This window comes from Lytechinus pictus, chromosome 5 (genome assembly GCF_037042905.1).
Source record: "Lytechinus pictus isolate F3 Inbred chromosome 5, Lp3.0, whole genome shotgun sequence".
NCBI classification, from domain to species: Eukaryota; Metazoa; Echinodermata; class Echinoidea; order Temnopleuroida; family Toxopneustidae; genus Lytechinus; species Lytechinus pictus.
In genome coordinates this window covers 11,024,687-11,040,450 of record NC_087249.1, presented here as the reverse complement: position 1 = coordinate 11,040,450, position 15,764 = coordinate 11,024,687, and the positions used below count along the sequence as shown (strand labels likewise).

At 35.4% G+C, this 15,764-nt stretch overlaps 1 protein-coding gene across 2 annotated transcripts in view; it reads right to left on the bottom strand.

Moving 5' to 3' along the window:
• The window catches only part of LOC129261802 (pregnancy zone protein-like), a 52,082-nt gene that overhangs the window by 11,326 nt on the left and 24,992 nt on the right, over positions 1-15,764 (bottom strand). For both annotated transcript variants that reach the window (XM_064099800.1, XM_064099801.1), the window contains 11 exons: positions 15,398-15,629; positions 15,093-15,237; positions 14,203-14,306; positions 12,042-12,096; positions 6,411-6,500; positions 5,563-5,722; positions 4,587-4,845; positions 3,230-3,304; positions 2,372-2,531; positions 1,538-1,758; positions 527-757 (listed from right to left, as the gene is read on the bottom strand). In XM_064099800.1, coding sequence (XP_063955870.1) covers positions 527-757; positions 1,538-1,758; positions 2,372-2,531; positions 3,230-3,304; positions 4,587-4,845; positions 5,563-5,722; positions 6,411-6,500; positions 12,042-12,096; positions 14,203-14,306; positions 15,093-15,237; positions 15,398-15,629 — 1,732 coding nt within the window. The remainder of the gene's footprint in view (positions 1-526; positions 758-1,537; positions 1,759-2,371; positions 2,532-3,229; positions 3,305-4,586; positions 4,846-5,562; positions 5,723-6,410; positions 6,501-12,041; positions 12,097-14,202; positions 14,307-15,092; positions 15,238-15,397; positions 15,630-15,764) is intronic.

The following is a 15,764-nucleotide window of genomic DNA, read 5'->3' as shown; positions in this document are numbered from 1 at the left end:
ATTTAGCATGTGTTATTTGAAATATTTACATTATTCGCAAGTTTTATGTGTATGCTGCCTGGCTGTAGTTTCCCAATGGCACACGCAATATTCCCAAACTCTTCAAAAGAACTTCACATGAACTATGCAGGAATATGTTAGAATATAAGAGTTACGAACGATAATGAGAAATACTCCATATTTAGACCTTGCTATTTTTTTGACATCCTCACATCCTTCGCAAAATTTTCACATCTTACATGAAAAGTTCACTTTTTTATGAAAATAACTATTTCTAAAAGCTTATGAACATACTTGCATAGGAGCTTATAAACATATTGATGAGGGCTTCTGAAAATACCTCCATAAGAGCTTATGGATACTTATGGATATACTTCCATAAGAGCTTAATATATGAACATAGTTGTATCTGCATAAATCTTTATGAATTTATCTGCACAGAGCTTATGAACATATCTCAGAGCTTACACATATACCTCTATAAAAGCTGATGAACCTACATGTAAATAAGAGCTTATGAACATACCTGCATAAGTGCACAGCCAGCACCTGAAGCAAACAGCGTAAGCTGGGCAGGGAGAACTGGAAGTACCTCTTCTTCTAGAACCAGCCTGTTGAAGGTTGTAATGGTGAAGGGGAACACCTCTCCGGCTTCCCCATCTAATGGCATGATTTCTACAAAGGCTTTGATACTGGTGCCTTCGCTGTAGGCAACCTTGGCAAACTCTGATAAGGCCTGGAGGGCTACAACTGTATCCTGTGGACATTCAACAGTGACATGGACAAAAAAAGTATGTTAGATGGAGAGCCATGGTGACATGGATTAAGCTTAACTTTAGTTAATAATAGTAATACACAGTTATCGTATTGCGCATAACACATTTTGATAAAATGTCCCTTTGCTCTCCCAAGCACTTGGATATTATCACCAATGCTTTAGTCCGCCTTTGACAGCGCAAAAATATTTAAAGGAATGAATCCTGCCAGGTCTCCATTTATCTCATGTGTGCAAAGTGCAGTGCAGCACAGGGCGGAAAAACCCCATGCTTAAAAAATCAATGCAAATGCATTTAAAGCATTTAAAAATTATTCTTTTGGCATTTTTGTGAAACCCCTCCCTAGAAGCTAAATGTAAATCTCAAGGGACAATGGGACCATATTACCAGAGTTGAAGAGAAACCTCCATTGCTGTTCCTTTGGAGGATAATCCACCTTGCGATGGGGTTCCCCCCGCTGAGATCCTTGGTGACATCGACAGTCCAAATTGAAGATACAATGTCTACTTATCTTGTGAAACCCCTCCCGAGCAACTCAATCTCAAACTCAAGAGATAGGAATAGACCAACTCTCCTGAGTTGAGGAGAAACCGCCGTTGCTGTTCCTTTGGAGGATAATCCACCTTGCGATGGGGTTCCCCTTGCTGAGATCCTGGGTGACATCGACGGTCCAAATTGAAGATACAATGTCTACTTATCTTGTGAAACCCCTCCCTAGCAGCATAATTTCAGTCTCAAGGGATATGAATAGACCAACTTACCTGAGTTGAGGAGAAACCGCCGTTACTGTTCCTCTGGAGGATAATCCACCTTGCGATAGGGTTTCCCTCCCTAAGAGCCTGGGTGATGTCAACAGTCCTACCAATCAGAGCAAGGAGAATATACGATGTCATCTCAATATCTGTACTAGGAGCTTGGTAAGCGTAGGGGTCGAGGGTCCTGTTGGGCTTGGCACGGTTCGTCTGCCAGTACTTTAGACCATCTGATAATGAAAGATTTTAAAGAAAGTATAAATGAGCATGTAAGTTGTCATCACAATACTTATCTGTACTTTGTTTGGCAGTATTCGAAACTATCTCTTAAGGGCAGATTTTATGAGAAAAATAAATTTATATGGATAAGAATATCGAAATGATGACCTGTGTGGTGTTTGAACTTTGACTTTGTGACCCCAAAATGCAATAAGATTAACCTCACTCACAAATGCATACATAGGCAATGTTTGCAATTAATCTCTCAAGCGGTTCCTCCATAACAATGAGTCCGAATGAGAAAGACTGACAATCCCAATCCTTACACCTCCATTACATACCTAAGATCAGTACTTCGTAAGATTGGCGTCAGAATATGCTGGTGGTGGTGATTTTTTACCTGATTGCTAAGAAAGCATGGATGCTTGTAAACAAGCAACCAGAAAGCCGGAAGCTTAAGGTCCTCTCCAGGAAATGAGGATAAATGCCAAACATGAACTAAAGGACACTAGCGCACTGGACCCAGGTTACCAGATTGGGAGGCGACTGCTCTATCAACTGATCTATCACGCCTTCTCTAAATGAATATTTAGCAGATGAAAAGATGTTCCATTCTTCACTCACCTTCATCAACTGCTTTAGTTTCCAGTTTATCCATTACATCTTGAGCCAGAGGATTTTCTGCTAGTGTCAAGGCATAGGCGAGCTGAGCTAAGGTGTAGGTGTCCTCAACCTCTGCTAGATCCTTGGTCACACACTTCAGAGCAGCACTTATAACCTGACTCTGGAATTGTCAGAAAAACAAAGGAAATTAAAACAACTGAAGTGAAACCTGTCTAGATATATAAAGACAGCCTCAACCTCAAGATCCTTCTACTCTTACTCAGTAGTATCATCATCATCATCATCTTCATGATCATGATCATGATCACATCATCATCATCATCTCAATCACCATCCCTATTACAATTACCATCACTATCCTCCTCGTCCTTCTTCTTATCATCATCAATATTGACATCACCATACACAAGATCATCTCCACCATCATAAAGCACAAAATCAGATCCACCATAACCATTTCATCTGCATGTTCGACCTCAACAACCACCAGCAACATTATCCTCCCCACCACAATCATCATCATGTCGGTTATTCTCTCACTCTTCATCATTTAAAGAAAATAAAGATACCATCTCGTTCTTCAACCTCCTCCTCTTCCAAGTCAGTATCATCATCATCACCATCATCATCACCACCATCTCTATCACCATCTCTATCACCATCACTATTACAATTATCATCAATGTCCTCCTCATCATCAATATTGACATCACCATACACAAGATCATCTCCACCATCATAAAGCACAACATCAGATCCACCACAACCACTCCATCTGCATATTCAACCTCCTCAACCACCACCACCTCCTCCACCACTACAACCATCGGAAGTGCAGAATGACGTAACTATGTGTACCTGTATGTTGAGACCAGCCTCTAGGAGAGTGATGAGGACATAGGAAGTCAGGGTTCTCTCAGTGTTTACACCACCCTGTCAACAAGAAAGGAAAAAAAAATCATCACATAGATATTATTGTCTTGTCCAGAGTAAAATGCTTTTAAAGGTGAAGTCCACTCTGATGAAAAGTTTGTTTTAAAAATACCAAAATAAAATGATAAAATATATTGGTGAAAGTTTGAGGGAAATTCATCAAAGATTAAAAAAGATTAAAATTTTTGAGTTTTTGACTTATTGACATTATATACGAGCAGCTGCCCTCTAATGTTATGTAATATAAAATGCGGAACTTTCAAATTTTTGATGGTTTATAATGATTCACACTTTTTCTTTCAGGAGCTGGTGCAAAATAACTTTTTTCAGAACCTTCACCAATGATTTTCAAACTTTTTTTCTATTATTTTACAATAAAGTTTTTGTCAGGGTGAACTTTCTCTTTAAAGTCACAATCATGATGGAAAACAAGAAGCATGAATCAAAGGATTTCATGACACTGCCCATTTTTCAACTCACTGCCATTTTTGTACATGATTCACAGAACTCTCTCTCTCTAATGGGGGTGCCCTTGATACCTGATTTTCAACGACAATTGATATAAGCTACTGAAATCCTTGGCTCGAACAAATTAGTCAGTGAAAATCACTTTTCGCTTTATGACACACTCATCGGATGTCTGTAACACAATGTCCATCAAAGTTGAGAACCTTCAGTGATACATGTGGGTCAAGGTATTTTTTTAAGAACTTGTAAAGTGGGATAGCTACCCCAGATGAAAAGTCCCCTAGAGCGGGGGGGGGGGGGGGGCCTTTCATAAAGCTGTTTGTATACAGTGTTAAGAGTGACTTTAAGAACGACTGGTGATCCATTCTTGTGGTAAATGATATTCACTCTTAAATGTTCATTGGTGATTATTTAGCGCTTAAGAAAGGTTCGCCAGTCTTTCCTACCTTACGAACAGCTTTATGAAACACCCACCAGAGCTCCCCACAAGAAAGACTTTTGAGATAGTAATCTCCCCAAAAGACACATTAACCACAGGATAATACTCTAAGGATACCTAACCAGTCAAAGGGGGGGTTGTCCTTGCCTTGGAAAACTTCTAGGATACAGAAGATGGAAGAGATTACCTACTTGAGATGATTCCTGAGTGTGTCATCAAGCAGCTTGTTAGTGGTTTTCACCGACAAATTTGCTCTATATCAATCTGATCAAGGATTTCACTTGTTTATAACAATATTCGGTGAAAATCACTGACTACATATTTTAAAGAAATGCTCCCTGGCATATGTTCATACTATATAGAATCATGTCTAACCTTCATGTCTTTATGGCACAGTTTCCCGAGTGACTCAAAGCACCCCGTCTCACGGTTCTGTAAACTCTTCAACCAGGAGATGCTGACTTTCAGATCGTCGTTATCAATGAAGATATAGTCAGAGGCCTGGGCAAAGGAACGAACGACAAACGCAGTCAGCCACGTGCTTCCTTCAGGGTCATTTTCACCGAACGCTGAATACGAGCCATCGCGATGGCGGTAGTTCAGCTCACGTTGATATCCACGCTTCATATTAAATCTAGAGAAATGTACATGTGGATAAGTTTGAGATTATCGGACAGGGATGAGAACATCCTGCACATAATATCATTTCATTTAATTTGATTTGAATATCTTACATACCGAATATAATAACAGCTAGGGTAACAATTTGTATCATAAGTACACATTTGAACCAACTATTAGTGTAGGTCAGTCTAAGTTATAACAAAGGATGATGGTCAAATAGGAAAGAACTAAAATATCTCCTAAGATTTTAAAGAGTTGTATCTTAATTTGCTTATTTTCTGCAGAATGCATCTGCTGGCCTGTCATTGCCAGTTGACTCAAGGCAAAAATTTGTTGTGTCGGTGCAATTGCCCTAAACGCCACACTATCATGCATCGCATGTGTGCAAAAATGCCCATAAAAGCGTGCATAAGGGCATTGCATGAGGGCATTTACACACCAATGGGGTGCGCGGAAATGTTTTGCAAAGGGCGTTCTTGCACCGACATGATGAATTGCATGTTGTGTGTAATTCATGTATTCCACGTTTCAAGTTTTTCGTACATGGATGAGATCACCTCTTATATCTGGGGGGAGCATTTAATGAAAAGTTTTGTCGGTGGTTTTCAACGACGGATGTTATAAGCTACTGAAAATCCTAGCATCTGATTGGCTGAGAGCAAATTGGTCATGGAAAATCAGTGACAAAAACTTTCCATGAATTGCTCCCCTGATGTTTGTTCCTTACTTTGCTTTATTTTCGACAGAGGGCGTCAGTTGATCCGTTGTTGTGAGGTAGCTTAAGGCAACGATGTTCGGTACAAATCCCAGCATGTTCTGTTCTCCGCAGCCAGTAGGAAGACGAATCAGATGGTCAAGGTTTGAAAGACTCGGACCCATCAGATCACCTCATAAGAGAGATAAAAATTTATAATAATAATAACTCTTCAAACTATAAAGTCACCAACACTGCATACTTTTTTATCTAAAAACAAGAACAGATTTAAAGAATGAACTCATAGCCTTATCACATTAAATGATTGGATTTTTGAAGAAAAGCTCAAGTCAGCTGTATACATGTACATAGACAATATTTTTTTTAATGAAATAAATAAAATAAAACGCTCCCCATAAAAAAGAAAAGAAAAGACAACACACAAAAAAATCCAAATCATGTCATGAAATAATGAATATACCAATATATAAATACAAAAAGGGTTTAATAGCTGCAGTAAATAATGACTAACTGTATTAAATATTGACTAATGACTGTAAAATAATTGCTAATGAAAGTCGTTAAATTGAAAGAAAAAAATAGTTTAAAAAATTAGTGAATACAATAAGGACTAGGGACTAGTGTTAATAATTACTAATAACTGTAGTTGATAATGAATGAATGGCTCATCAACAATGACTAATGACTGTATTCAATGATAATTCCTGAATGTATTCAATAATAACTGTAATGGCTAGTCAATAATGACTGATAAAAGTAGTCAGTAATGATAAATAGCCATGGTCAATAACTGACTAAATGACTGTAGTCAACAATGACTAATGAATGTAGTCAATAATGTCTAGCTGACCCAAACTCACCTGTGATGGAGACCTTGCCACGTGCTGATCCTTCTACAATGCTTTCAGGTAGGGTTACATTAAACACCTTCTCATATTCCCCTTCAGATACTACGAGAGGAAAATACACAAAATTGAGCAAAAATCATATGTCCTTGAATCGATCCCTACAATTTCGCAAATGTTTCTCATGCTTTTAATGTGTTATGAAATTGAATACCGATTCAATATATCATGCATGTCCATTGCAGTAAACTGTATATTACAAAAAATTGTCAGTATGTTATATACATACATGTACATAATATAGGTAAATAAAGGATGGTATATGAGAATAGTCATATCTTCTGTATGCCTCATGAAATTACCAAACTTTGGAACACCTGCGTTGTACTGTCTCGGTAAGCATTTCTTACTCTCTTTCTCTCTCATTCTCTCTCTATAATAAATCAAAATTCTATGTGGGGGCAACTTACATTTCATCTATTAAAAGGGAGCCCACCGTGAAAAAATTAAATTACTAATTTCTATTGCCTTAACACAGAAACTATATATATATGTAAATGTATACACTCTTAAAATGTTGGGCAACATACTGACCACACAACAGTTGGTTAAAAAATTTATCCAACTCTGGGTAGTTCTCAACCAATACTGTGTAGTTTTCACCCAATGCACACATTATTGGTTTAAAACTACCCAGAATTGGATAAAGTTTTAACCAATTGTTGTGTGGACAGTATGTTGCCAAACATTTTTAAGAGTGTAGGTATTTACTGATAAAAGGGCTAATCATATGGCGAGGGCTTATTTAACTTTTTTCCATGAAAATAATAAGAAAATACAAGTAATGATCTGCAACAAATTTAAATGAATCACAATTCTCTATCAATCAAACTTCAGACAAGAAAAGAAATAATAACACATGTAATTGCCCTCCATTTGGTGTTTACATCAAGAAATAATTAAGATCTACATGTATATAACAAAACATAACTGTAATAAGAGATAAGTAATTTGCCTGACTTTATTGTCCATAAATTCATCCCGAAACATAAAGCTACGCCTGTATGTACCCGTCTTGTCAGTTAATCTGCAATAGAAAAAGAAAAAAAGAGGGAACTTTAAAGAGTGGAGATCGTTTGTAATAATTCCAATATCATGAAAAAAATGTTCTTCATGTAACACTCACTAGTACTGTGCTCGGAATAATACTTTTTAAATAATAAAATGTGATTAATCTAGAGCAGCTCTCCTTCATAAGACCCCGCCCCCCCCCCCCTTGAGACGACCATTTATCAACAATATTTCCCAGGGAGCATTTCATGAAACAAATAGTAAGTGATTTTCAATGACTATTTGTTATAAGCTATTGAAATCCATTAATCTGATTGGCTCAGAGCTTAATTGATAGTAAAATATTTGTTTCATGAAACGTTCCCAGTTGACAATCCAATATGGACATTTTTAGGGGATCAGCCAAGTTACAAATTTGAAATGAATGTATGGATTTTATTCTAACTAATATTTATCATATTTATCAAACAGACATCTTAATCTGATAAAAATAATATTTTCAAATAAATATTTCAGGGTCAATTTCAAACTTTCAAGTGACGTTATATTCTTACACTTCATATTACTTGTAGACATTGAATGAACATCATGATATTCAAATACACAGGTAAAATAAAAGGTAATATATATTTTCTATTCCAGAATGAAATGATATTAGTCAGTACACGATGATGGGCATGCTACATCTATCAATGTTCGAGTCTGAATGTAGATGCATCGATTTGTGTAAAACTGCAGAGTGGCACTCCCGGTGCTTGGATATATACAAATACAGCAGTCATGTACCTTGTGTCAAATAAATAATAGAGTGAGCACTGAATGCTTTATTGTTTTACACCATAGCAAATACATGTATGAAATTATCAAACGCATCATTTACCATTTAATGGAATAATCTTAAAGTCTAAACAAGGAATAACTGGCCAATTAGATTGTAACAGGTTTCATAATAACTAATTTTCAACGCCAAAAAAAAAAAAATCAACTTACTTTTATTTTATTATACATGTATTCCTCAGATATGCTCCAAAATTCTGAGGGGATTGTTTTCTTTCAGTAAGAAATTTCCATTTGAAAATCAAATTGGTGTCATCTACACAATGTTAATAACTTTACACTTAACAATCAATGCATCTACATCTCAGCCTCATCTGGTTAAGGTACATACAGCCTGTGTCATCTCTTGCAATGGGGTAAACAAACCACATCTAGATGCATGGATTTTTCATCTTCACAGTTAACAAAAATAATAAGAACAGGTTAATTGATGACAATACCAATCCACATTCCCGTAAATACAGCTACAAGTGAGAGAAGAAGTTCATAGGGTGATAGGTCAGGAAATAGAAGACATATCCATGCAACATTTCAAAATGCATACATACAAAATGCATGCATACATGTACATACAAGACACGTCCATCCCACTAATACACATAATTTGCCATGAATGTGTATATGCAAAGAAGAATTGTTGTACACACTATTAAGGATAAAGCAGACATTTCATTCAAATAAAAATATACTCCTCGAAACTGGTAGTACATTTATTGGGTAGACTGCATTTCTGAGAGAAAGAATTTTCAATCATTTCCAACGATATTTTGCCCCAGACTGTTATTGAAATCAAGTCTTATAATATCAAATCAGGAGCAAGTCTTGCAATAAGTGATTGATATTTTTTTAATCATCAAATCAATGAAAATTCCCAAATTAGAAAGAATAAAACAAAAAGATAAAATAAATAGGTTACACCACATAATTCCATTTGGAATTTGAAATTTGTTTTAAATTTCATATTAGTCATCCATACCCTTCCCTGCTGTTAATACCAATCATCTCACTATACATGTTGATCATGCTAATGTCATTCAAATGAAATGGAAAAAAGAAAAGAAAATGACATGTAAGATACAAAAATAACTTTCATGTTCACATTCAAGCCAAGTACTGAAATCCAAAGGGGAGAAACTTATATTCAAACAAAAGTACACAATCATTGTCAAGGTCTTTTGCTTTTTAACTCAATTTCTGTAAATCCATAATATTTTCTCTTTCTGTTTTACTGCACAAACAGAATTTCATTTGCTTTTCATTTTATCCTCTGAATTATTCAATATATCTTCAAAGTTTATACCATATTTGGAATTATATTTTTCTTTGACTCTAATGCAATAAATCAATTCAATAGTTTTAAAAGAACCAATTAATAATTGAAAGATTTTTTTAAGGTACAAAAGGTTTACTTTTTCATGAGAAACATGATTAGAAAGAAAACTTTTTTGTATATTACTCAATCTACTTCAGTAAATGTCACAAAGTTTCTTCAGCATATTGGATAACAGTACAATGGTGGGTAAGCCTTGCTTCCAGGAGATATCAATTAATTTCCTCTCAATGATAGAGAGTTAACAGTGACTGAAATTGTAGACTATCACTCATAACCCACCTATCTGATGCATCAGAAGTTAGCTGAAAGGTAAGAATCTGTTTAACAATTCTTTTCCTGGAAAGAACGATCTCTATCTGCCTGGAATCAAGGCTACATGTATCACTCAGATGAATTACACAAAAATATATATGGAAAACATGACTCACCTAAAATGTATAATTTATCCATGGTCTAGCAAGCGAGGGCTCCCCTCCTATTCTAGTGAGTAAAATGACCTACCAAACTAACTTATTAGTCAAATCCTATGATATGCAGTGGTAAGCTACCATGATTATCCCTGTATATAAATTTGTACTTTAGATAGCAGATAGACTAGACTAGTTTACATATACATGTATCTTTCTCCTGAAAGATAAGTCTACTCTAGGAATAACATATTCATATCTACTGCAGATATATGTGTAGATTATGACATAAACTAATTAATAAAAGCTAATTGGTAATATTCAAAAGTGTTTCTCATTGGTTATTATTAGAACCATAACAAGGTAGCCGGGTATATAACTACATGTAAGAAACCTAATACCTCTGGTAACTAGCTATGGTGGGTGTAGCAATAAAAATTAATGTACTATGATTATGATAAATTCAAAGTAATGAAAAGGATAAATGATAAGGAAACTTAAGAAAACAAGACCTGCTACGGAATAAAGGGGCCATATGAAGGGCTAACTGGACATATAGGGGAATAAAAGGGACAAAATGAGGAATGAAGAGAACATATTGATCAATAAAAGGAACATGTTGAGGAATAAAGGACTACACTGATGAATAAAGGAATATAATAATGGAATAAAAGAGCATATCGAGGAATAAATTAACATATTGAGGAATAGAGGGAACATATTGAAAGATAATGGGAAATATTTGGGAATAAACGGTGCAAGTTTAGGAATAAAGGGAACATGATGAGGGATAAAAGGATATTGAGGAAAGGAACATCTTGAGGAATACAGGAAACATATTGATGAATAAAGGAATATAATTACGGAATAAAGGAACATATTGAGGATAAGGAATAAAGGACTACATACATATATTGAGTAATAAAGGAAAATTTGAGGAATAGAGAGAACATATCGAGGAATAAAGGAACATATAGACGAATAGAGGAAACGTATTGAGGAATAAAGGGGATATATTGAGGAAAAAAGGGAATACATTGAGGAATAAAGGGAACATATTGAAAAAGAAAGGAACAGGTTACAACTTGAGTTTTAATAGGGTTCATATTGAGTAATAGAGAGGACTAATTGGGATTTATTTTGGGCATGCGACGAATAGCAGGAAAATCAGGAAGACAAGGAGATGGATACATCAATCAGTCTCCCATGGTTGTCATCATCACCATCATCATCATCATCATCATCTTCATCACCATCATCATCACCATCATCACCATCATCATCATCATCATCATCATCTTCATCACCATCATCATCATCATCATCGTCATCATCTTCATCACAGTCATCATCACCATCATCATCACCATCATCATCATCATCATCTTCATCACCATCATCACCATCATCATCACCATCATCATCATCACCCTTATAATCATCACCATCATCATCATCATCATCATCCTCCTCCTCCTCATCATCTTATACCACACAGGCACAGATGTGAGCATTTTCTACTCCTGATCAAGTATCTTAAGACAAACATCCATTCATCACAACTCAGTTTAATCCATCTTAACCGGACACCATACCACAGGCATTCCATACGCACAAAATGGTAAAACAAATCAATTTCAATGCAAATATCAATAATCAAAATACTTCTAATATACATATATTCATATACACATGTGAAATATAAAATCATAACATTACACAAAATTTATTAAAATAGTAACTTTCATAGAAGACCTTATTGTCATAAGGCTCTTAGAGATTCAATATTCATATGCAATTTTCCTTTTAAAAAGGTATGATAGTATCACTACAAACTTCTCATAAAGTTTAGATAATTGGCAACAATATTCATATGCATCAATTGTCAAAGAAATAATATAAAATGAAATAAACACTGAATTGATTTATCAAATGAAATTTGTAATGCAGCTGTCATTTCTCTTTCAATTGAAACTATAATAATAATAAAAATCTTACCTTCTTCTGGGCAAAAGTAACAGTTCTGAGTAGTATCTACCTCTGTCCCTTCTGCCTGGTTTCAATGAAATAATATACATATATATGTTATCAAACTATCAGTATTGAGTTAATAATATTGCTGTATATATTCTTTGTAGAATGCCAACAATTGTTCCTTATTAAAAAGAATTGGTATCTCTTAACCATTCTGGTTTTTCAGCTGAAGTTGACAACGCTGCTGAGGGCCCAATTGCAGTTCCACTGCTGAACAAAGACAATGCTGTCTTTGATGATGGTGATACCTTGGAAACACCAGAGTTACCTAATGATGTCCTTGAGACAGCTCCAAGGATCAGGTCATACTTTCCAGAAACATGGTTGTGGGACCTTAGGAGAACCGAGTAAGTAATATATGTGGGCAAAATTTCTTATGTATTCAATTATTTTTTTTTTCTTTTAATTACTACATATTTCTTTGAATGTTGACCTTTTGCTCATCTCTTTTTGTTTTGCCAAATTTGTTGTAAACCTTTTTGAAGCAAATTGTAATGAACTAGATTAATTTCAGTCAATGAAGGTGAAAATAATCACATCTTTAAGAATAATTTGTGAAATTGACTTTGTGCACAAAACCACATTTTGAGCAGTTTTCTTTTTATGTCTAAATACATGTATGTTTCCCTTATCATTTCAAAGCTACTGCTGCAGTATCAAGGCTTGGGATGTTTTTTTAATTTATGATATGAGCTTGATTGAGCATACCCATACCATCCTGAAACATTGTAAAGCACCATCTATAGTCCTCAACTGCTCAAATCTGACCTCGCTCCTAACCATAATGCAACATTCTGAACAGGGTAAGTCTTGTAGTACATGCCTACTTGAATAATAACATAATAAATCACCACTAAATATATTCATAATGCAATAATTCTATTACGAAGTAGCAAAAAACATTTTTTTCTCTCAAAAATTTTTAATTTTCCTACAGAAAATATAATTGGCTATTTCTTCTCTGTATTGTAGAGGGTTATCTCAAAATGTATATTTCAAGACAAAGGGTGGTATTCTGTTTGCCATGATTTAGTTAAACGTGTTTTAACTTTTATGGAATGCCAGTTGTCAACTCATTTACTAATTAAATATTATTCTCATCCTGCTCAAAAAGTTGTCAATAAATTAATTGAGTCGTGAAATGGAAAGAATACAAAATACAACATATAAATATAGAGTGAATTTTAAATAATTGATAAATTATAGTTGTCACACATATGGAACAACTATTAACAAGCCCATAGAAGAATTTGTAAGAAGTGCGGTTTAAGATTCTAATTTAGAATAGGGTTAACCCTTATTAAACTAGGTGGCCTCGATAAATTTCGCCGCTACGCGAAGTTTTTTTGACCGCGCCGCTCACTGACTTTTAACTTTCAAGTCTTGCGCATCTTTTGAGACCAAATTTGCAACGCCTGGGTATGCGGTTCCGAAATTACGCAATATTTTGTCGGTCCCAAATTTGTCAAAAACGTGATTACATGTACAAAGTCAATGCAAATTGTGTTTTTCAACCCAAAATCATAAATGTTTGATTATTTTTACTTTTGTTGGTTTAGATGGATTTATTTTATGTTATTTATGATCGCCAAAGTTCATCGAAAAAAAAAAAAAAGTTTGAAAAAAAAAACAAAATAATTCATAAGAATTAAAAAAACAATAAGATACAGAGGAAATTAATTATTTTTCAGCAATTATTTTGTAGATTTTTGTTAGAAATGTAAAAATCTATAGGTTCACCAAACATTAGCATTCTACTAGCTATATAAATTGAGTTAAAGGCAAAAACAAACACAAAAAAAAAAAAATTAGGGAAAATTTCATACGATTATATAAGCAATTAATTTTTTGAAAATTTTACTATACAGTCTTGGAGTTTACACATGGCTCTACGCACGAGAAAATATTTGCGGCGATTGCACAATCAAAGGCCGAGATCTGGGGGTGGGTCAAATTGACCCCCCCCCCCCTGTATATGTTGGTCTGAAATAGCCCAGTTAAGATAGGGTTAAACCTAGGTTTAATTATCCAAATACCACCCTAGGTCTTTATAACGCAAAGTCAACAAGAGACCGAACACAGTGTTTGTCTGTTCACTCTCGCATTGAGAAGGGTGTTGAGTTACCTCCACAAGAAGTTCTTTGTAGATGCTGTCTCTGGCTCCTACACTGCTGCTGACCAGCTCGTTACCACATAGTGCATCCTGGTCATTGATTGAGAGTCCAAGAGCTGCAAAAATAATCAAGAAATGTTATGATTTGAGGAGTGATCAAGAAAGGAGACATCTCGCCAGCGCGTCCAAGAGATTGCATGATCTGTGGTGTCAACGACGGAATAGTGCATTATTCTATCATAGACGTCACGGAATAGCTTTTTCTTAAGTGGGCGTTGTGTTTTTCAACAGCATAGCTGGAATAAATTTAGTCATGTGATGCTATTTGAACCAATCACTATGAAGGATTTATTTTTTGTAGGATATAAGCCCAGGTCATTATTATCAATATAGGGAAGTAATATAAATGCACAGTACTAATGGAAGTGACAGGTACGTGACATATACATAAAACACTTATAAAGTAGTAAGTGATATGATAAAACAAGCCATTAGCCCTTTCAGGTTTTTTTTCCACGTTACAATCAATTCTAATTGTAATCCATGAAAAGCAATATACAAGTTACAATCAATTGAAAATATTGATTGTAACCCATTCGCCCGTATTCTGAAGTTGGGTTTCAATTAGACCATGGTCTAACTCTGTGCTAAAATCATGGGAAGCCAAATGTCAAAATTTTGTTTAAATTTCATGTTTCTCATGTGCTGTGCTCTTTCCTGATTATCTAATGCTATAAGGACAACTGTCTTATCCTTCCCAGGCAATTAAGAATGATTAGAGAGTCAAATAAGCTGTTACACTGAATCTCTACTGATAAGAGATTGGCTATCAATAGTTAAACCAAAATTTTAAACCATTCAACTCGACTTCAGAATAAATGCCATTGTGCCTCAGGTCTTACCTTGTAGAGCAATGTTTCCTAGTTTCCTTGGTTGAATACGGAACTCAACCGACTGGGATTGCGAACCACCAACACACACCTTCTTTCTTGGGCGACTCTTCCTTGCCATCCGGAACCCTTCGTTCAGTTCTAAGGAAACCTCAACCTGTTTGTATACACACATACACATGGATCAAAAGATTAATTGATAGTACATGGCTGCCAATTCTCACACAATCTGTATGACATTCAAGTTGGTACTGTCTACCCAGCCGCAAATTTCTCAAAAGATTGATTAACAGATTTGATTAAAACCAAAATCTTACCACAAGACTCTCTGTAAGGTAGTTGAAGACAGTGACCGTGACAGGAACAACCTCTCCCCTCACAACAGAGTAAGGTAGGGTATAGGAGAGGAAGAAAGGCTGGAATGCTCGAAGCTTGGTGGGGGGCGACACGCCCACTCCGTACTCCACAGAGGTGCAGAAGCCGCTACCGATCCACTCAGTGACGGTATCTGGTACCTCCATAGATATTGAAGTTTCACCAGTGACAGTGCTGTATTTGAGGGAAAATAAACAAATAAGATTTTTGGGCAACAGACCTCCAATTACAGGTTTGTTTTCTGGCTGTTAAAAAACAAAAAATATCAGGACCCTCCATCAATGAGTAAGTGGGCACATAATTCACCAT